We start from the raw sequence: 23,878 nt of genomic DNA, 5'->3' as shown, positions 1-23,878 counted from the left end.
TATTGCAGTTGTATATTCCCACTATTCCACTTGTATATTCCCACTATTGCAGTTGTATATTCCCACTATTGCAGTTGTATATTCCCACTATCGCACTTGTATATTCCCACTATCGCAGTTGTATATTCCCACTATCGCACTTGTATATTCCCACTATCGCACTTGTATATTCCCACTATCGCACTTGTATATTCCCACTATCGCAGTTGTATATTCCCACTATCGCAGTTGTATATTCCCAGTATCGCAGTTGTTTATTCCCACTATTGCAGTTGTATTGTCCCACTATTGCAGTTGTATATTCCCACTATTGCACTTGTATTGTCCCACTATTCCAGTTCCAAGCACAACATCTCAGTAATTGCTGCATGTCAGATTTCATTTCAGGTCCAAGTGAGCGGCGTGTGAGGTAAGTTCCAAGCATCCGAGGCGGCGCTTATCCATTTTGCACTTGCTGCACATGCCGACGTGTCCACGAGTCACTTATTTGAAACATACGCATGATGGCTCTCAGGATGTGTCTGCACAGGTTTGCACGGCTGTGAGACCAAGCTGCTGTCCCTTCTGGTTCTTCAGGGAGGTAAGGCACTCTTACAAGATGCACAGTCAGCATTGTGCTGATTGGGATTTGAACTCTAAGGTTTGCACTTGCTGTTAGACGGTGCTAAAGTGCATTCCATTATAAAAAGGACAACATGTGATAAGTGTCTATTAGCTATATTAGCCTACTTCAAAATGACTTTAAAAGTCTTATATAAATGTTATAATGCAGACAACAAACACATGATTAAAGCGTCTATTTTAGCCTACTATCAAAATGACTTTAAAAGTCTTATATAAGTTTTACAATGAAAACAACACATGATGTAAGTGTCTATGTTAGCCTACAATCAAAATGACTTTAAAATTCTTATATATGTGTTGTAATGCAGACAAGACATGATTAAAGTGTCTATTTTAGCCTACTATCAAAATGACTTTAAAAGTGATATATAAGTTTTATAATGAAAACAACACATGATGTGTCTGTTAGCCTACTATCAAAATGACTTTATAAGTCTTATATAAGTGTTATAATTCAGACAACACATGATTAAAGTGTTTATTTTAGCCTACTATCAAAATGACTTTAAAAGTCTTATGTAAGTTTTACAATGAAAACAACACATGATGTAAGTGTCTATATTAGCCTACTATCAAAATGACTTTAAAAGTCTTATATAAGTGTTATAATGAAGGCAACACATGATTTAAGTGTCTATATTAGCCTCCTATCAAAATGACTTTAAAGTATTATATAAGTGTTATAATGAAGGCAACATGTTATGTAAGTGTCAATATTAGCCTACTATCAAAATGACTTTAAAAGTTATATAGGTGTTATAATGCAGACAACACATGATTAAAGTGTCTATTTTAGCCTACTATCAAAATTACTTTAAAAGTGATATATTAGTTTTATAATGAAAACAACACATGATGTAAGTGTCTATGTTAGCCTACTATCAAAATTACTTTAAAAGTCTTATATATGTATTATAATGAAGACAACACATGATGTAAGTGTCTATGTTATCAATAATAGCCTACTATGAAAATGACTTTAAAACTCTTATATAAGTGTTATAATGAAGACAACACATGATACAAGTGTCTATACTAGCTATATTAGCCTAATATCAAAAGGACTTTAAAAGTCTATTATAAGTGTTATAATGAAGACAACACATGATGTGTCTATATGAGCTATATTAGCCTACTATCAAAATGAATTTAAAATCCTTATATTAAGCTTATAATGAAGACAACACATGATGAAAGTGTCTATATTGGCCTACTATCAAAATGACTTTAAAAGTCATATATAAGTGTTATAATGAAGACAACACATGATACAAGTGTCTATGCTAGCTATATTAGCCTACTATCAAAATGACTTTAAAAGTCTTATATAAGTGTTATAATGAAGACAACACATGATGTAAGTGTCTACATTAGCTATATTAGCCTACTATCAAAATGAATTTAAAATCCTTATATTAAGCTTATAATGAAGACAACACATGATGAAAGTGTCTATATTGGCCTACTATCAAAATGACTTTATAAGTCATATATAAGTGTTATAATGAAGACAACACATGATACAAGTGTCTATGCTAGCTATATTAGCCTACTATCAAAATGACTTTAAAAGTCTTATATAAGTGTTATAATGAAGACAACACATGATGTAAGTGTCTACATTAGCTATATTAGCCTACTATCAAAATGAATTTAAAATCCTTATATTAAGCTTATAATGAAGACAACACATGATGAAAGTGTCTATATTGGCCTACTATCAAAATGACTTTATAAGTCATATATAAGTGTTATAATGAAGACAACACATGATACAAGTGTCTATGCTAGCTATATTAGCCTACTATCAAAATGACTTTAAAAGTCTTATATAAGTGTTATAATGAAGACAACACATGATGTAAGTGTCTACATTAGCTATATTGGCCTACTATCAAAATGAAATTAAAATCCTTATACTAGTCTTATAATGAAGACAACACATGACGTACGTGTCTATATTAGCCTACTATCAAAATGACTTTAAAAGGCTTATATAAGTGTTATAATGAAGGCAACACATAATGTGTCTATTTTCAGCTATCTTAGCCTACTATCAAAATGACTTTAAAATTCTTATATATGTATTATAATGAAGACAACACATGATGTAAGTGTCTATGTTATCAATAATAGCCTACTATGAAAAGGACTTTAAAACTCTTATATAAGCGTTATAATGAAGACAACACGATGTAAGTGTCTATATTAGCTATATTAGCCTACTATCAAAATGAATTTTAAGTCTTATATAACTGTTATAATAAAGACAACACATGATGTAAGTGTCTGGATGAGCCTACTATCAAAATAAATTTTAAGTCTTATATAAGTGTTATAATGAGGACAACACATGATGTGTCTGTATGAGCCTACTATCAAAATGACTTTAAAAGTCTTATATAAGTGTTATAATGAGGACTACACATGATGTAAGTGTCTATATTAGCCTAGTATGTCATTTAGGATTTGCACTTGCTGCACGGCTGTGAGACTGTGCTAAAGTGTACTTTAAACTACTGGAGACTAATTAATCACAGTACATGCTTTTAAAAGATGTAACCCTATATTTGGATCCACAGTATGTCAATCAGGGCTTGCACTTGCTGCACGGCTGTGAAACTGTGCTAAAGTGCACTTTTGCTCGGTCTTTAAACGCCAGTAGTTGAGTAGTTAACTGCAGTGAGGAGATGTAGTCATGTTGATGGAGACCTGATCTCTAATTACGCCGTGTCATTCCGACTCCGCACTTGCTGCCAACATCAACCCAGCGAGATGCTCTTTTGCCTGCGGTGTGACCCCCCCCCCCCCCACCACCACCACTGCACACGCACACACACACACATGTGCGTCCTCTGTGGTGGTTGTAATCCTCAGGCTTTTCAGATTACTCCAGTTGGGGTCACACTCTACATGGCACTACAGCGCCTCGCCTGCGTGTGTGTGTCTGCATGACTGACATTGTCAATCCCATCCACTAAATTGGGTGGTGGGCAACCAGCGGCTCTTTAGCGCCGCCCTGGTGGCTCCCAGGTTCAAACACTGATGACATGTATGACACAGACAAGAAGCAAGGAATCAGGCAGGGACAGAGTTCAATTTTGCTCAATGAGGAGAGACGTGTTGGGCTGTACACTCAGTTACAGTTCCCACCTACGCTCTAAGGCACAGGCCACGTGTTCCTCTATTTATTCGGGAGGTCCCTTGTTGCTTCTGAAGGAGGGGGTGGTAATCTCAGCAGCCCCAGTTTAACACAATATATGATTATTCAGGAATGAAAACGTGCTGACACTCGAGATATCGCCCTGTCTCTGCTTTGTCTGCGTCACGGCACTCGATGTTCGCCTTTGGCAGTCAGCAGGCCCGGTCCGGACACAAACACTGATACGAGACGACTCATCCCTTTGCACAGATAGAAAAGTACAACTTCAGCACAATTGATAATAACTATAGCAACGGCCCTTAAGCGTAACAGTTGTGTGATAACTTACACACAATTATTCTAACACCCTGGAGCTTTTTTCAAAAATTTATGAAAATGGGAAAAAAGATCCATCCATCCATTTTCTACCGCTTATTCCCTTTTGGGGTCGCGGGGGGCGCTGGCGCCTATCTCAGCTACAATCGGGCGGAAGGCGGGGTACACCCTGGACAAGTCGCCACCTCATCGCAGGACCGGGAAAAAAGATGAGGGAGAAAAAAATAATTATTTTCACAAACCTTCCTTAATTGTTAGAAATCCTACTGTTTATATTAAACATGCTTCACTGGTCGGAGGATTTAGCGAGCGCCGTTTTGTCCCACTAATTTCAGTCGTCCCTGAACTCACCGTAGTTTGTTTACATGTACAACTTTCTTCAAAAGCATGTATTTTATACCATTCCTCCTTTGTCTCATTTTGTCCACCAAACCTTTTATGCTGTGCGTGATGTCATTGACTAATCAGGCATATTTGGTCGGTGCATGACTGCAAGCTAATCTATGCTAACATGCTATTAGGCTAACTACTAGTACATATTTCATCATTATGCCTCATTTGTAGCTATATATGAGCTCATTTAATTTCCTTTACTTATGTCCTCTGTGTATTTATGTTGTTGTTCCAGACCACAGCAAACGTTACACAACTTGCAAAGATTGTATTAGATCCGTGAGAAGAAGACACTCTGTCGTTGCCTTTAACTTGGACACCCACATCTATACCTTTGGCCATTCTAGGACACTCATTTCCAGGAGTTATCTCACCTTTTGAGAAGTTTTACTCATGTTGTTAAAATTTTTAGAATAAATATTGTAATTTCAACATTTACATCAGCCTGTGACATAGTCATTTTGATAGTAGGCTAATATAGCTAATATAGACACTTACATCATGTGTTGTCTTCATTATAACTCTTTTATAAGACTTTTAAAGTCCTTTTGATATTAGGCTAATATAGTTAGCATAGACACTTGTATCATGTGTTGTCTTCATTATAACACTTATATAAGACTTTTAAAGTCATTTTCATAGTAGGCTATTATCAATAACATAGACACTTACATCATGTGTTGTCTTCATTATAACGTCTATAAGAATTTTAAAGTCATTTTGATAGTAGGCTAAGATAGCTAAAAATAGACACTTACATTATGTGTTGTCTTCATTATAACACATATATAAGAATTTTAAAGTCATTTTGATAGTAGGCTAAGATAGCTAAAAATAGACACTTACATTATGTGTTGCCTTCATTATAACACTTATATAAGACTTTTAAAGGCATTTTGATAGTAGGCTAATATAGACACTTTAATCATGTGTTGTCTTCATTATAAGACTAATATAAGGATTTTAATTTAATTTTGATAGTAGGCTAATATAGCTAAAAATAGACACATCATGTGTTGTCTTCATTATAACACATATATAAGACTTTTAAAGTCATTTTGATAGTAGGCTAATATAGACACTTCCATCATGTGTTGCCTTCATTATATCACTTATATTAGACTTTTACTTTTTTCTGCGTCTTCAGACAGAATTGTTGTTGCATATTTGGTCCAAAAAGTGTTTTCCACATATTGTGTTGCAGTAAGCCAGCTGAGGGTGATGCTGGTCTTAAAGAGACAGTGTCGCTGTGCACACTGAACCAGACGCCCCCCCGGGGAGGAAACGGGGGGGGGAGTGTTTCTGTGTGACACAGGCGTCCGTTACACATCTGCAGCAGGCTGACCATCTGCAGCTTTTGTGTGGGAGCTGACACGCATGGCTGCTGGTGGGAGGAGCAGGAAGACATCCTCCATCACACCTCCAGTCTGCACTTCTCTCTCTCTGCCACTAGGCTGCATGCACAGCTCAGAGTTTATTATGTGGGACTATTTATTGTGTGTATACCAGTCAGTATACTGACTGGTATACACACATAATACATACTAACTGGTATACACACAACAAATACTCACACATAATACATACTGGCTGATAAACACATGTTTTTTCACCACTTTATTGGGGTAGTATGTTTTGCATACTCGTTACATTACAACTTTTTGGGCTAAAACAACGCAAAAAGTTTTTGGTAACTGTATGACTTTTTACTTGTAGCATTACAACTTTTTTGCTGCATCTTTACAACTTAATTCTTGTCATTTTGCGACTTTTTAGTGGTAATATAGTTTTTACACTTGTTACGTTTCCGACTTTAAGGGGTGTAATATTGCCAAAGGCTTTGCATAACCGTAAGACTTTTTTACTTGCAGAATTACGACTTTTTGCTGCATCTTTACAACGTAATTGTTTTCATCTTGCTACTTATTAGTGGTAATATAATTGTTTTACTTGTTACGTTTCCAACTTTTTTGGGGTGTAATATTGCTAAAGACTTCTCGTAACTTTAAGACTTTTTACTTGCATATTTACGACTTTTTGCTGCATCTTTGCAACTTAAATGTTTTCATCTTGCTACTTATTAGTGGTAATATAATTGTTTTACCTGTTACGTTTCCGAATTTTTTGGGGTGTAGTATTGCCAAAGACTTTTCGTAACTTTAAGAATTTTTACTTGCAAAATTACGACTTTTTGCTACATCTTTACAACTTAAATGTTTTCATCTTGCTACTTATTAGTGGTAATATAATTGTTATACTTGTTACATTTCCGACTTTTTTGGGATGTAGTATTGCCAAAGACTTTTCGTAACTTGATGACTTTTTACTTGCATATTTACGACTTTTTGCTGCATCTTTACAACTTAAATGTTTTCATCTTGCTACTTATTAGTAGTAATATAATTGTTTTACTTGTTACTTTTCCGAATTTCTGGGGTGTAATATTGCCATTGACTTTTCGTAACTTTACGATTTTTTTACTTGCAAAATTACAGCTTTTTGCTGCATCTCTACAACTAATTGTTTTCATCTTGCTACTTATTAGTGATAATATAATTGTTATACTTGTTACGTTTCCGACTTTTTTGGGGTGTAGTATCGCCAAAGACTTTTCGTAACTTTACGACTTTTTACTTGCATATTTCCGACTTTTTGCTGCATCTTTACAACTTAAAAGTTTTCATCTTGCTACTTATTAGTGGTAATATAATTGTTATACTTGTTACATTTCCGACTTTTTTGGGGTGTAGTATTGCCAAAGACTTTTCGTAACTTTACGATTTTTTACTTGCAGAATTACGACTTTTCGCTGCATCTTTACAACTTAAATGTTTTCATCTTGCTACTTATTAGTGGTAGTATAATTGTTATACTCGTTACATTTCCAACTTTTTTGGGGTGTAGTATTGCCAAAGACTTTTCGTAACTTTACGACTTTTTACTTGCAGAATTACAACTTTTTGCTGCATCTTTACAACTTAAATGTTTTCATCTTGCTACTTATTAGTGGTAATATAATTGTTTTACTTGTTACGTTTCCGAATTTCGGGAGTGTAATAGTGCCAAAGACTTTTCGTAACTTTACGATTTTTTACTTGCAGAATTACGACTTTTTGCTGCATCTTTACAACTTAATTGTTTTCATCTTGCTACTTATTAGTAGTAACAATTGTTATACTTGTTACGTTTCCGACTTTTTGGGGTGTTGTATTGCCAAAGACTTTTCGTAACTTTATGACTTTTTACTTGCATATTTACGACTTTTTGCTGCATCTTTACAACTTAATTGTTTTCATCTTGCTACTTATTAGTGGTAATATAATTGTTATACTTGTTATGTTTCCGACTTTTTTGGGGTGTAGTATTGCCAAAGACTTTTCGTAACTTTACGACTTTTTACTTACATATTTACGACTTTTTGCTGCATTTTTACGACTTAATTGTTTTCATCTTGCTACTTATTAGTGGTAATATAATTGTTATACTTGTTACGTTTCCGAATTTCGGGGGTGTAATATTCCCAAAGACATTTCGTAACTTTACAATTTTTTACTTGCATATTTATGACTTTTTGCTGCATCTTTACAATTTAAATGTTTTCATCTTGCTACTTATTAGTGGTAATATAATTGTTTTACTTGTTACGTTTCCGAATTTCGGGGGTGTAATATTGCCAAATATTTTTTCGTAACTTTACGATTTTTTACTTGCAGAATTACGACTTTTTGCTTCATATTTACACCTTATTTCTTGTTATTTTGCAACTTGTTTCTGGTAAAAATGACTTTTATTCTTTTTAGGGCCATTTTATAGTACCGGTATATATTATCGTAGAGTAAAAATAATGAATAGATGTCCTGAGTCGATTATAGTTGCAGAATTACGACTTTTTGCTGCATATTTACACCTTAATTCTAGTCATTCTGCTACTTATTAGTGGTAATAGTTTTTACACTTGTTACGTTTCCAACTTTTTAGGGCGTAATATTACACTATGCTTTCTGTAACCGTACAACTTTTTACTTTCAGCATTACAACTTTTTTGCTGCATTGTTTCACCTTAATTATTTTTACCACCTTATTGGGGTAGTTTGACTTGCATACTCGTTACGTTACAAGTTTTTTGTTGTATCTTTACAACTTAATTCTTGTCATTCTGCTACTTTTTAGTGGTAATGTAGTTTTTACACTTGTTACGTTTCTGACTTTTTGGGGTGTAATATTGCCAAAGGCTATGCGTAACTGTACGACTTTTTTACTTGCAGAATTACGACTTTTTGCTGCATATATACACCTTATTTCTTGTCATTTTGCAACTTGTTTCTGGTGAAAATTGACTTTCAAGGGAATAAGCGGTAGAAAATATGGATGGATGGATGGATTCTTTTTAAAGCTATTTTATAATGAATATGTGTCCTGAGTTGATTATAGTTGCAGAATTACGACTTTTTGCTGAAACTTTACACCTTAATTGTTGTCATTTTGCAACTTGTTTCTGTTAAAAATGACTTTTATTCTTTTTAGAGCCATTTTATAATACCGTTATATTTTTTTCAGAGTAAAAAAAAATGGATATGTGTCCTGAGTTGATTATAGTTGCAGAATTACCACTTTTTGTTGCATCTTTACACCTTAATTGTTGTCATTTTGCAACTTGTTTCTGGTAAAAAAAAACAACATTTTATTCTTTTTAGAGCCATTTTATAATACTTATAATATTTGATTTTAGAGTAAAAAATAATGAATATGTGTCCTGAGTTGATTATAGTTGCAGAATTACGACTTTTTGCTGCATAATTACACCTTAATTGTTATCATTTTGCAACTTGTTTCTGGTAAAAATTACTTTTATTCTTTTTAGAGCCATTTTATAATACCGGTATATTTTTTTCAGCGTAAAAAAGAATAAATATGTGTCCTGAGTTGATTATAGTTTCAGAATTACCACTTTTTGCTGTATCTTTACACCTTAATTGTTGTCATTTTGCAACTTGTTTCTAGTAAAAAAAAAATGTTTTGTTCTTTTTAGAGCCATTTTATAATACTTACTCTAATATTTTATTTCAGAGTAAAAAATAATGAATATTTGTCCTGAGTTGATTATAGTTGCAGAATTACCACTTTTTGCTGCATCTTTACACCTTAATTGTTGTCATTTTGCAACTTGTTTCTAGTAAAAAATGTATTTTATTCATTTTAGAGCCATTTTATAATACCGGTATATTTTATTTTAGAGTAAAAAGTAATAAATATGTGTCCTGAGTTGATTATAGTTGCAGAATTACGACTTTTTGCCTCATCTTTACACCTTAATTGTTGTCATTTTGCAACTTATTTCTGTTAAAAAAAAAAGACTTTATTCTTTTTAATGCCATTATATAACACCGGTATGTTTTGTTTTTTTTATGGTAAAAAAGAATGAATATTTGTCCTGAGTTGATTATAGTTGCAGAATTACCACTTTTTGCTGCATATTTACACCATAATTGTTGTCATTTTGCAACTTGTTTATAGTAAAAAAAAAATGCCTTTTATTCTTTTTAGGGCCCTTTTATAGTACCGGTATATTTTATTGTAGAGTAGAAATAATGAATAAGTGTCCTGAGTTGATTATAGTCGCAGAATTACGACTTTTTGCTGCATTGTTACACCTTAATTCTAGTCATTCTGCTACACGTTTTTTGTACAAATGACATGTATTCTTTTTAGAGCCCTTTTATAATACCGGTATGTATTTTTTTTTTTTTTTTGAGTAAAAAAGAATGGATTTGTGTCCTGAGTTGATTATAGTTGCAGAATTATCACTTTTTGCTGCATCTTTACACCTTAATTGTTGTCATTTTGCAACTTGTTTCTGGTAAAAATGACTTTTATTCTTTTTAGAGCCTTTTTATAATACTGGTATTTTCTTTATTTGAGTAAAAAATAATGAATATGTGTCCTGAGTTGATTATAGTTGCAGAATTACCACTTTTTGTTGCATCTTTACACCTTAATTGTTGTCATTTTGCAACTTGTTTCTAGTAAAAAAAAATGTATTTTATTCTTTTTAGAGCCATTTTATAATACCGGTATACTTTATTTTAGAGTAAAAAAGAATGAATATTTGTCCTGAGTTGATTATAGTTGCAGAATTACGACTTTTTGCTGCATTGTTAGACCTTAATTGTAGTCATTCTGCTACTTGTTTTTTGTAAAAATGACATTTATTTTTTTTAGAGACATTTTATAATACCGGTATATTTTATTGTAGGGTAAAAATAATGAATAGGTGTCCCGAGTTGATTATAGTTGCAGAATTACCACTTTTTGCTGCATCTTTACACCTTAATTGTTGAAATTTTGCAACTTGTTTCTAGTAAAAATGACTTTTAATCTTTTTAGAGCCATTTTATAATACCGGTATATTTTTTTCAGCGTAAAAAATAATGAATATGTGTCCTGAGTTGATTATAGTTGCAGAATTGCGATTTTTGTTGCATCTTTACACCTTAATTGTTGTCATTTTGCTACTTGTTTCTGGTAAAAAAAAAAAAAAGTATTTTATTCTTTTTAGAGCCATTTTATAATACATACTCTAATATTTTATTTTAGAGTAAAAAATATGTGTCCTGAGTTGATTAAAGTTGCAGAATTACCACTTTTTGCTGCATTTTTACACCTTAATTGTTGTCATTTTGCAACTTGTTTCTGGTAAAAAAAATATATTTTATTCTTTTTAGAGCCATTTTATAATACTTTAATATTTTATTTTAGAGTAAAAAATAATGAATACGGTATGTTTTTTTTTTTTTATGGTAAAAAAGAATAAATATTTGTCCTGAGTTGATTATAGTTGCAGAATTACCACTTTTTGCTGCATATTTACACCATAATTGTTGTCATTTTGCAACTTGTTTATAGTAAAAATAAATGCATTTTATTCTTTTTAGGGCCCTTTTATAGTACTGGTATATTTTATTGTAGAGTAGAAATAATGAATAAGTGTCCTGAGTTGATTATAGTTGCAGAATTATGACTTTTTGCTGCATTGTTACACCTTAATTCTAGTCATTCTGCTACTCGTTTTTTGTACAAATGACATTTATTCTTTTTAGAGCCCTTTTATAATACCGGTATGTATTTTTTTTTTTTTTTTTTTTTTAGTAAAAAAGAATGGATTTGTGTCCTGAGTTGATTATAGTTGCAGAATTACCACTTTTTGCTGCATCTTTACACCTTAATTGTTGTCATTTTGCAACTTGTTTGTAGTAAAAAATGTATTTTATTCATTTTAGAGCCATTTTATAATACCGGTATATTTTATTTTAGAGTAAAAAGTAATAAATATGTGTCCTGAGTTGATTATAGTTGCAGAATTACCACTTTTTGCTGCATCTTTACACCTTAACTGTTATCATTTTGATACTTATTTCTGGTTAAAAAATGACTTATTCTGTTTAGAGCCTCCTGAGTTGATTATAGTTGCAGAATTACGGCTTTTTGCCTCATCTTTACACCTTAATTGTTGTCATTTTGCAACTTATTTCTGGTAAAAAAAAAAAAAAAAGACTTTATTCTTTTTATTGCCATTACATAATACCGGTATGTTTTTTTTTTAATGGTAAAAAATAATGAATAGGTGTCCTGAGTTGATTATAGTTGCAGTATCGATCGGACTTGACACTTCCCACTGGATTTCTGGCGTGTTTGCCTTGCATCCAGGCTGCAGAAAGATGAATTGTGTTTTGTTCCGCCTCCTCCCTCTCAGCCTTGATGGTGACGAAGTGTCGTGCGGCCCAGCTGACAATGGATGTTAGTGGGAGGGATTACCCAGCAAGTAGGGCAAGTGGCTGAGGGCTAAGGACTGCGATTCCACGCAGCCTCCGTCAGTCATCCGCCGGGTGCGCACACGGGAGGGGTACAAAAAAAAAAAAAGCAAAGTCCTGCGTGTTCATCTCTAAACACCCACACGCAGACATGGTGAAGAAAGGCGAGGGACAGTCCGAAGCCGCCGCGGAGCAGCGGGACTCGGCCGAGATGTCGGTCTGCACGCCGGGCGACGCGTGCCTTTGTCCCGCCATGGCGCACATCGACACCTTCATGAAGAACGTGCAAGTTCTGCTGGACGCGGCGCGTCACATCGAGAAGGTGGAGAAGAGCAGCGGAAGTAAGTGCACATGAAGACGTGCGTGCGGGGCTGCACGTCCCGCGTGGGGGTGTGGGTTGCAGACAACAATAGAGGCCACGCAGGACTTGTGCATGTCACCTGCAGCCGGGATGCAGACATTTAGTCTGCGGGCTTATACGAGCTAAATGCACCGGGGAGGTGAACCCGGAAATGAGGCTAAATTTGGACATAATCCTGCAAAAATGCATCGCTGCGATCTGACCCCGTTTGCACGCCACGCCGCTGCAGAAACACGCACCAATTGCACAGTTCTTTCTCCCCCACTAAACCGCAAATACACGCATTGGTGAGTCAAATAACACCCACTCCTGCAACTCTATTCTCTCACAAATCCGTATATACAGTATTAAAATGTATTTAAATACTACATTTTTGACGCCAATTTATTTTTTTTAATTATGTTTTTGAAATAAATATATATTTATATATATAGACATCGACCAGCTGCGCTTCCTGTATGTGTTTAACATGGGTTCCACATGGAACGGACTGCGGCGTTTTCATTGGTCCACACGCATGTCACTCAAGCTGATAGCCAATCACGCGCAGGTACTACTGTGACGTCACCGTATCACCAAAAGAGCGAATAGCGCTTTTCTAAATACCCAAAGTCGCTTTACATGTGTGTGTGGGGGGCGGGGGGGATGAAAACAACTTTATTAGAAAAGAAAACTAAGATAAGCAAACAAGAAAAGAAAAAAAACGGTACAGTGAAAAAGGAGGATAGAAATGTCCCAAACGGACCTTTTTTTTAGTATAAATTAATGTACTAGTCTATTGAATAAAATACTCGCACAGAATAACGTACAAGTTTAATTAGTGTCTGTGTTTTAATACTCGTATAGACACACATTTCTGCAACTCTATTCTCTCACAAATACAGTATTCAAACATTTAAACATCGCATTTTTTGACGCCAATTTTATTTTTATTTTTTATTTAAATGTATATATAAACATATAAATATATATAAAGACATCGACCAGCTGCGCTTCCTGTATGTGTTGGAACAGATTGCGGCGTTTTCATTGGTCCACACGCATGTCACTCACGTTTATAGCCAATCACGCGCAGGTTTCACTATGACGTCACCGTATCACCGGAAGAGAGCGAACTTGGGACTTGTCGGCCCTTTAAACGGTACAGCGGAAATGGAGGATAAAAATGTCCAAAACAGACCTTTTTTGGTAGAAATTAATGTACTAGTCTATTGAATAAAATACTCGCACAGAATAATGTACTAGTTTAATTTGTGTCTGTGTTTTAATACTCGTATAGACACACATTTCTGCAACTCTATTCTCTCACAAATTCGTACATACAGTATTCAAACATTTAAATACCGCATTTTTTGACGCCAATTTTATTTGTATTTTTTAAAAATAAATATATAAACATTTAAATGTATATATAGACAGCGACCAGCTGCGCTTCCTGTATGTGTTGGAACAGATTGCGGCGTTTTCATTGGTCCACACGCATGTCACTCACGCTGATAGCCAATCATGCGCGGGTTCTATTGTGACGTCAACGTATTACCGGAAGAGAGCGAACTTGGGACTTGTCGGCCCTTTAAACGGTACAGCGGAAATGTATAAAAATGTCCCAAACAGACCTTTTTTGGGGTATAGATGAATGTACTAGTCTATTGAATAAAATACTCATACAGACTAATGTACTAGTTTATATTTGTGTCTGTGTTTTGTATTGCTATCAATAATGATTTAAAAATATCAATGGCATATCAAATAAAATTTAAATACAAATTGGAGGGGGGAGGGCAGGTTTGCTGGTAGCGGGGGTGTATATTACAGCATCCTGGAAGAGTTAGTGCTGCAAAGGCTTCTGGGTATTACGTGTGTTACGGTGCAGATGTTCTCCCGAAATGTGTTTGTCATTCTTGTTTGGTGTGGCTTCACAGTGTGGCGCATATTTGTAACAGTGTTAAAGTGGTTTATACGGCCACCCTCAGTGTGACCTGTATTGCTGTTGACCAAGTATGCATTGCATTCATTCGTGTGTGTTAAAGCCGCAGATATTATGTGACTGGGCCGGCACATTGTTTCTATGGCGGAAAAGCGAACGTGACAACAGGTTGTAGAGGACGCTAAAGGCAGTGCCTTCGAGGCACGCCCCCAATATTGTCGTCCGAGTGGAAATCGGGAGAAATTCGGAAGAATTGTTGCCCCGGGAGATTTAAGGGAGGGGCAGTAAAATTCGGGAGGGTTGGCAAATGCATTGTTACAGCGGCACCGCCCCTGTATAATATCGGCGGGCTAGCTCTAATCTTAATTTGATTTTACCTCAAGGGCCAAATGAAATCACACGGCGGGCCAAATTTGGCCCACGGGCCAGAGTTTGACCCCCATGCTTTACATAAACACACAGAAATGCATCGTGCACTTCTTATTCTACGGGGGGAAAATGAAGTCGGCGGCTGCTTACCGTGTTTTAGCTACTTCTAAATCACTAATCCAAATAAAGTTAGTTTTTCTACAAGTACCATTATCACTGGAGGATGCGGAATAGCCCAATAGGAGGATACAATAGCTCACTAACATCACATTGTAAACAAACGCCATAGGTGGATCTACACCTGACATCCACTGTAATGATACCAAGTACAAAAATCGTGTGTAGTCCATACTACTATGATTACATCGATATTTTTTTATCAACACAAAATAATCCATCCATCCATTTTCTACCGCTTATTCCCTTTTGGGGTCGCGGGGGGCGCCGGCGCCTATCTCAGCTACAATCGGGCGGAAGGCGGGGTACACCCTGGACAAGTCGCCATCTCATCGCAGGGCCAACACAGATGGACAGACAACATTCACACTCACATTCACACACTAGGGCCAATTTAGTGTTGCCAATCAACCTATCCCCAGGTGCATGTCTTTGGAAGTGGGAGGAAGCCGGAGTACCCGGAGGGAACCCACGCATTCACGGGGAGAACATGCAAACTCCACACAGAAAGATCCCGAGCCTGGATTTGAACCCAGGACTGCAGGACCTTCGTATTGTGAGGCAGACGCACTAACCCCTCTGCCACCGTGAAGCCAACACAAAATAATATTTCCTTTTTTTTTTTTTTTTAAAGTCATGTTTATAAACTTAGGAAATACGTCCTTTGAATTATGACCAATGTATGATCCAGTAAATACAAAATGTAACAGTAACATACATCCATAAACGTGGATGCATATGCAAAAGTGCAATATATTTATTTGTACTTCTTCTACGGGGGAAAATGAAGTCGGTGGCTGCTTACCGTAGTTGCGAGACCTGTTGTGGTCCATATATAAGGCGCACTGTCAGCTTTTGAGAAAATTTGAGGTTTTTAGGTGCGCCTTATAAAATACGGTAATAGTGAAGGGAAAAGTGACAATGTAATAGAATATCTGCGCTGTAGTGTTTACAAAAGGACATGAAATACTCTTACAGGCTACACTGGCTTAATATCTAGGTCACAGCACGATGCGGACCAGGTTGAATGACGATAACAGGTGTTACACGTAACTCTCGTTTCAAGATGATCGGGTCTTGTCATGTTTGTTTTTTAATCCAACAGAATGTGAGCATGGCTACGCTTCCGCCTACCCCGCCAGTCGGATGGAGCACCCGCCCAAACAGCGTAAATTCAAGAATAGGAAACTGGACAACATTCCCAATAGGTGAGTTGAACAACCAACATGACTTATTTTAAATATAGTTTTTGTACACTGACTTCACATTTATAGAGAGAGTGTTGCAGCATGTGTGGGCTTTGTCGGCATATTTAAAAACGTGATGTGTACGTTTGCACTCTCAACAGGTCAGCCCACAATGAACTGGAAAAGAATAGGTGAGTTACACACGCTTACATATGTTGTTTAATATTCTACACATTATGGTTCTACCGATACTACTATAGTATCGCGGTACTAATGAATAAAAAACGGTACAATGCTCTATTTAAAAAGCATCGGTTCGACATTTTTTTTTTTTACAGGCATGACGTCACATTGCTTGTTTTACAAGCAGAGGAGCATGTTCGGTAGTGCGCACATACCGAGTACTTACAAGCAGACACAGTGTGTAGACAGAAAAAGGGAGAATGGACGCATTTTGGCTTAAAAACTAACAATAAAGGTGACGTTGTAACACTAAAAACACCCTCAGGAAGAGGTGCTTTAAGACATGGCTAGCTAGCTAGCTCGCAGCTAATGTCAAGCCACAATCTGCAGTGTTTTAGCTACTTCTAAATCACAAATCCAAATAAAGTTTGTTTTTCTACAAGTATCATTATCACTGGAGGATGCGGAATAGCCCAATAGGAGGATACAATAGCTCACTGGCATCACATTGTAAACAAACGCCATAGGTGGATCTACACCTGACATCCACTGTAATGATACCAAGTACAAAATCGTGTGTAGTCCATACTACAATTACATCGATATTTTTTAATCAACACAAAATCATTTTTCTTTTTTTTTCTTTTTAAAAGTCATATTATGTTTATAAACTTAGGAAATACGTCCTTTGAATTATGACCAATGTATGATCCTGTAAATACACAATATAACATACATCCATAAACATGGATGCATATGCAAAAGTGCAATATTTTAATCTATTTATGTATATCTGCACCTTATTGCTCTTCTATCCTGCACTACAACCAGCTGATGCAACTAAATGTCGTCCTTATCTGTACTGTAAAGTTAAAATTTGAGTGACAATAAAATTAAGTCTCGGTCTAAAGTCTCTCTGTGACTACTTGGTATCGGATCAATACCTAAATGTGTGGAATCATCCAGAACTAATGTGAAGTATCAAAAAAGAGAATAATAAGTGATTATTACATTTTAACAGAAGTGTAGATAGAACATGTTAAAACAGAAAATAGTGCGACACCTACCCTTTACATCAGAATTTTTTAAACATTTTACTATTGGTTTATTAGGTATCATATTTTATCGTACGATCCTGTGACTACTTGGTATTGGATCGATAGTGAAGTGAAGTGAATTTTATTTGTATAGCGCTTTTTCTCAAATGACTCAAAGCGCTTTACATAGTGACACCCAATATCTAAGTTCCATTTAAACCAGTGTGGGTGGCACTGGGAGCAGGTGGGTAAAGTGTCTTGCCCAAGGACACAACGGCAGTAACTAGGATGGCACAAGCGGGAATCGAACCTGCAACCCTCAAGTTGCTGACACGGCCACTCTACCAACCGAGCTATGCCGCCCCTAAATGTGTGGTATCATCCAAAACTAATGTCAAGTATCAAAGAAGAGAAGAATAAGTGATTATTACATTTTAACAGAAGTATAGATAGAAAACAGAAAATAAGCAGATATTACAGTAAATTAACAAGTGGATTAATAATTAATTTTTACAGTTTGTCCCTCATATTGTTGCTAAATGATACTGCATACGTCGGCAGACTAATTTTGTTTACTTACTACTAAAAGTACTACTAAATAGACAAGTTTTCCATTTAGTCCTATTTTATTTAAGGACTAAATTATAATAATAAACATATTAAAGTTAAGTTTAAAGTTAAAGTACCAATGATTGTCAGTAGGTGTGGCGAAATTATTCTCTACATTTGACCCATCCCCCTTGATCACCCCCTGGGAGGTGAGGGGAGCAGTGAGCAGCAGCGGTGGCCACGCTTGGGAATCATTTTTGGTGATTTAACCCCCAATTCTAAGCCTTGATGCTGAGTGCCGAGCAGGGAGGTAATGTCTCCCATTTTTATCTTCTTTGGTATGACTCGGCCAGGGTTTGAAACTCACAACCTACCCATTTCAGGGCGGACACTCTAACTGCTAGGCCACTATGTTTAAGTACCCTAAGATTTTTTGTGGTCCCCTTTATTTAGGAAAGTATCAAAAAGCGTCGAAATACATTTTGGTACGAAGACAACCCTGGCACACACTCATTGTAGTATTTACCCTGGTGTCCAGGACGGGATCAAAACATTATTTTCCCACTTCTTAACAGAAGTAAGTGGAAAAGTACTGGCAATTAATGAGTGCTTCATTCTAATCAGCAACAACACAGCATGTTATCCTTAATGACAGCTTGTACTCACCTTTGTCGGGGGGGGGTGTAGCCCTCAGCGACCTGCAGCCTCGGTAGCGACCCAGTCCTCTGAGGACTGGCAGACTTCTCCCCAGTCAGCAAACGCCGAGCATCTGTTCCCAGACAACAGATGAGGCGGCCATCGCTGGGAGCAGACGACAAGTGTCAGGATGCGTGATTGCCAACATGTCGTGTTTGGCAAACACAGCAAATGTGCTGCTTGGAGGTGAACGTTGGAGATGAAACGGCGGTTTAATAGATGACATCATCGCTTGACCTATATACAGCGTCGTCACAATATGTTGTGCTTTGCGGCAGTTAAGTGCGATACCACAAATATTGGTTCCGATCCGATACCGGGTACAATTCAGGCCTGTGTTAGGGATACCGATCCAGTACTGATACTTTGTGCAAATGTTAGGGCTGCGAATCTAAGAGCATCACACAATATGATTCAATTCAGAATCAATCAACCAGTACCTTGTCTACTACGTGAGACTGTCTTATACCAGTACTGTGTCTACGTGTCTATGTGAGACTGTCTTGGACCAGTACTTTGTCTACGTGTCTATGTGAGACTGTCTTGGACCAGAACTTTGTCTACGTGAGACTGTCTTATACCAGTATTTTGTCTACTACGTGAGGCTGTCTTATACCAGTACTTTGTCTACGTGTCTATGTGAGACTGTCTTATACCAGTACTTTGTCTACGTGTCTATGTGAGACTGTCTTATACCAGTACTTTGTCTACGTGTCTATGTGAGACTGTCTTGGACCAGTACTTTGTCTACGTGTCTATGTGAGACTGTCTTGGACCAGAACTTTGTCTCTGTGAGACTGTCTTATACCAGTATTTTGTCTACTAACTGAGACTGTCTTATACCAGTACTTTGTCTACGTGTCTATGTGAGACTGTCTTGGACCAGTACTTTGTCTACGTGTCTATGTGAGACTGTCTTGGACCAGTATTTTGTCTACGTGAGACTGTCTTATACCAGTATTTTGTCTACTACGTGAAGCTGTCTTATACCAGTACTTTGTCTACGTGTCTATGTGAGACTGTCTTGTACCAGTACTTTGTCTACGTGTCTATGTGAGACTGTCTTGGACCAGTATTTTGTCTACGTGAGACTGTCTTATACCAGTACTTTGTCTACTACGTGAAGCTGTCTTATACCAGCACTTTGTCTACGTGTCTATGTGAGACTGTCTTGGACCAGTACTTTGTCTACGTGTCTATGTGAGACTGTCTTGGACCAGTATTTTGTCTACGTGAGACTGTCTTATACCAGTATTTTGTCTACTACGTGAAGCTGTCTTATACCAGTACTTTGTCTACGTGTCTATGTGAGACTGTCTTGGACCAGTACTTTGTCTACGTGTCTATGTGAGACTGTCTTGGACCAGTATTTTGTCTCGTGTCTATGTGAGACTGTCTTGGACCAGTACTTTGTCTACGTGTCTATGTGAGACTGTCTTATACCAGTACTTTGTCTACGTGTCTATGTGAGACTGTCTTATACCAGTACTTTGTCTACGTGTCTATGTGAGACTGTCTTGGACCAGAACTTTGTCTACGTGAGACTGTCTTATACCAGTACTTTGTCTACTACGTGAGACTGTCTCATACCAGTACTTTGTCTAAGTGAGACGATTTTATACCAGTACTGTGTCTACTACGTGAGACTGTCTTATACCAGTACTTTGTCTACGTGAGACTGTCTTATACCAGTACTTTGTCTACTACGTGAGACTGTCTTATACCTGTACTTTGTCTACGTGAGACTGTCTCATACCAGTACTTTGTCTACTATGTGAGACTGTCTTGTACCAGTACTTTGTCTACTACGTGAGACTGTCTTATACCAGTACTTTGTCTACATGTCTATGTGAGACTGTCTTGTACCTGTACTTTGTCTACGTGAGACTGTCTTATACCAGTATTTTGTCTACTAACTGAGACTGTCTTATACCAGTACTTTGTCTACGTGTCTATGTGAGACTGTCTTGGACCAGTATTTTGTCTACGTGTCTATGTGAGACTGTCTTGGACCAGAACTTTGTCTACGTGAGACTGTCTTGGACCAGTACTTTGTCTACGTGTCTATGTGAGACTGTCTTGGACCAGTATTTTGTCTACGTGTCTATGTGAGACTGTCTTGGACCAGAACTTTGTCTACGTGAGACTGTCTTATACCAGTACTTTGTCTACGTGTCTATGTGAGACTGTCTTGGACCAGAACTTTGTCTACGTGAGACTGTCTTATACCAGTATTTTGTCTACTACGTGAAGCTGTCTTATACCAGTACTTTGTCTACGTGTCTATGTGAGACTGTCTTGGACCAGTACTTTGTCTACGTGTCTATGTGAGACTGTCTTGGACCAGTATTTTGTCTACGTGAGACTGTCTTATACCAGTATTTTGTCTACTACGTGAAGCTGTCTTATACCAGTACTTTGTCTACGTGTCTATGTGAGACTGTCTTGGACCAGTACTTTGTCTACGTGTCTATGTGAGACTGTCTTGGACCAGTATTTTGTCTACGTGTCTATGTGAGACTGTCTTGGACCAGTACTTTGTCTACGTGTCTATGTGAGACTGTCTTATACCAGTACTTTGTCTACGTGTCTATGTGAGACTGTCTTATACCAGTACTTTGTCTACGTGTCTATGTGAGACTGTCTTGGACCAGAACTTTGTCTACGTGAGACTGTCTTATACCAGTACTTTGTCTACTACGTGAGACTGTGTCATACCAGTACTTTGTCTAAGTGAGACGATTTTATACCAGTACTGTGTCTACTACGTGAGACTGTCTTATACCAGTACTTTGTCTACGTGAGACTGTCTTATACCAGTACTTTGTCTACTACGTGAGACTGTCTTATACCTGTACTTTGTCTACGTGAGACTGTCTCATACCAGTACTTTGTCTACTATGTGAGACTGTCTTGTACCAGTACTTTGTCTACTACGTGAGACTGTCTTATACCAGTACTTTGTCTACATGTCTATGTGAGACTGTCTTGTACCTGTACTTTGTCTACGTGAGACTGTCTTATACCAGTATTTTGTCTACTAACTGAGACTGTCTTATACCAGTACTTTGTCTACGTGTCTATGTGAGACTGTCTTGGACCAGTATTTTGTCTACGTGTCTATGTGAGACTGTCTTGGACCAGAACTTTGTCTACGTGAGACTGTCTTGGACCAGTACTTTGTCTACGTGTCTATGTGAGACTGTCTTGGACCAGTATTTTGTCTACGTGTCTATGTGAGACTGTCTTGGACCAGAACTTTGTCTACGTGAGACTGTCTTATACCAGTACTTTGTCTACTACGTGAGACTGTCTTATACCAGTACTTTGTCTACGTGTCTATGTGAGACTGTCTTGGACCAGAACTTTGTCTACGTGAGACTGTCTTATACCAGTATTTTGTCTACTACGTGAAGCTGTCTTATACCAGTACTTTGTCTACGTGTCTATGTGAGACTGTCTTGGACCAGTACTTTGTCTACGTGTCTATGTGAGACTGTCTTGGACCAGTATTTTGTCTACGTGTCTACGTGAGACTGTCTTATACCAGTATTTTGTCTACTACGTGAAGCTGTCTTATACCAGTACTTTGTCTACGTGTCTATGTGAGACTGTCTTGGACCAGTACTTTGTCTACGTGTCTATGTGAGACTGTCTTGGACCAGAACTTTGTCTACGTGAGACTGTCTTATACCAGTACTTTGTCTACTACGTGAAGCTGTCTTATACCAGTACTTTGTCTACTACGTGAGACTGTCTCATACCAGTACTTTGTCTAAGTGAGACGATTTTATACCAGTACTTTGTCTTCTACGTGAGACTGTCTTATACCAGTACTTTGTCTAATACGTGAGACTGTCTTATACCAGTATTTTGTCTACGTGAGACTGTCTTATACCAGTACTTTGTCTACGTGAGACTGTCTTATACCAGTACTTTGTCTACGTGAGACTGTCTTATACCAGTACTTTGTCTATGTGAGACTGTCTTATACCAGTACTTTGTATATTACGTGAGACTGTCCTGTACCTGTACTTTGTCTACGTGAGACTGTCTTATACCTGTACTTTGTCTACGTGAGACTGTCTTATACCAGTACTTTGTCTACGTGAGACTGTCTTATAGCAGTACTTTGTCTACGTGAGACTGTCTTATACCAGTACTTTGTCTACTACGTGAGACTGTCTTATACCAGTACTTTGTCTACTACGTGAGACTGTCTTATACCAGTACTTTGTCTACTACGTGAGACTGTCTTATACCAGTACTTTGTCTACTACGTGAGACTGTCTTATACCAGTACTTTGTCTACTACGTGAGACTGTCTTATACCAGTACTTTGTCTACTACGTGAGACTGTCTTATACCTGTACTTTGTCTACTACGTGAGACTGTCTTATACCAGTACTTTGTCTACTACGTGAGACTGTCTTATACCAGTACTTTGTCTACGTGAGACTGTCTTATACCAGTACTTTGTCTACTACGTGAGACTGTCTTATACCAGTACTTTGTCTACTACGTGAGACTGTCTTATACCAGTACTTTGTCTACTACGTGAGACTGTCTTATACCAGTACTTTGTCTACTACGTGAGACTGTCTTATACCAGTACTTTGTCTACTACGTGAGACTGTCTTATACCAGTACTTTGTCTACTACGTGAGACTGTCTTATACCAGTACTTTGTCTACTACGTGAGACTGTCTTATACCAGTACTTTGTATATTACGTGAGACTGTCTTATACCAGTACTTTGTCTACGTGAGACTGTCTTATACCAGTACTTTGTCTACGTGAGACTGTCTTATACCAGTACTTTGTCTACTACGTTAGACTGTCTTATACCAGTACTTTGTCTACTACGTGAGGCTGTCTTATACCAGTACTTTGTCTACTACATGAGACTGTCTTATACCAGTACTTTGTCTACGTGAGACTGTCTTATACCAGTACTTTGTCTACTACGTGAGGCTGTCTTATACCAGTACTTTGTCTACTACATGAGACTGTCTTATACCAGTACTTTGTCTACTACGTGAGACTGTCTTATACCAGTACTTTGTCTACTACGTTAGACTGTCTTATA

At 37.0% G+C, this 23,878-nt stretch overlaps 1 protein-coding gene across 1 annotated transcript in view; it reads left to right on the top strand.

The window, feature by feature from the left end:
- Window positions 1–12,261: 12,261 nt before the first annotated feature.
- The window catches only part of LOC133559638 (max-interacting protein 1-like), a 20,784-nt gene continuing 9,167 nt past the window's right edge, over window positions 12,262–23,878 (top strand). Inside the window, exons 1-3 of the mRNA XM_061911579.1 lie at window positions 12,262–12,644; window positions 16,243–16,345; window positions 16,486–16,515. Of these exons, the coding sequence (XP_061767563.1) occupies window positions 12,455–12,644; window positions 16,243–16,345; window positions 16,486–16,515 (323 nt within the window). The 5' untranslated portion in view covers window positions 12,262–12,454. The remainder of the gene's footprint in view (window positions 12,645–16,242; window positions 16,346–16,485; window positions 16,516–23,878) is intronic.

The sequence above is a fragment of the Nerophis ophidion genome, linkage group LG09 (assembly GCF_033978795.1).
Source record: "Nerophis ophidion isolate RoL-2023_Sa linkage group LG09, RoL_Noph_v1.0, whole genome shotgun sequence".
NCBI classification, from domain to species: domain Eukaryota; kingdom Metazoa; phylum Chordata; class Actinopteri; order Syngnathiformes; family Syngnathidae; genus Nerophis; species Nerophis ophidion.
The sequence above is the reverse complement of the archived record's forward strand: the minus strand, read 5'-3'. Positions and strand labels throughout refer to the sequence as shown.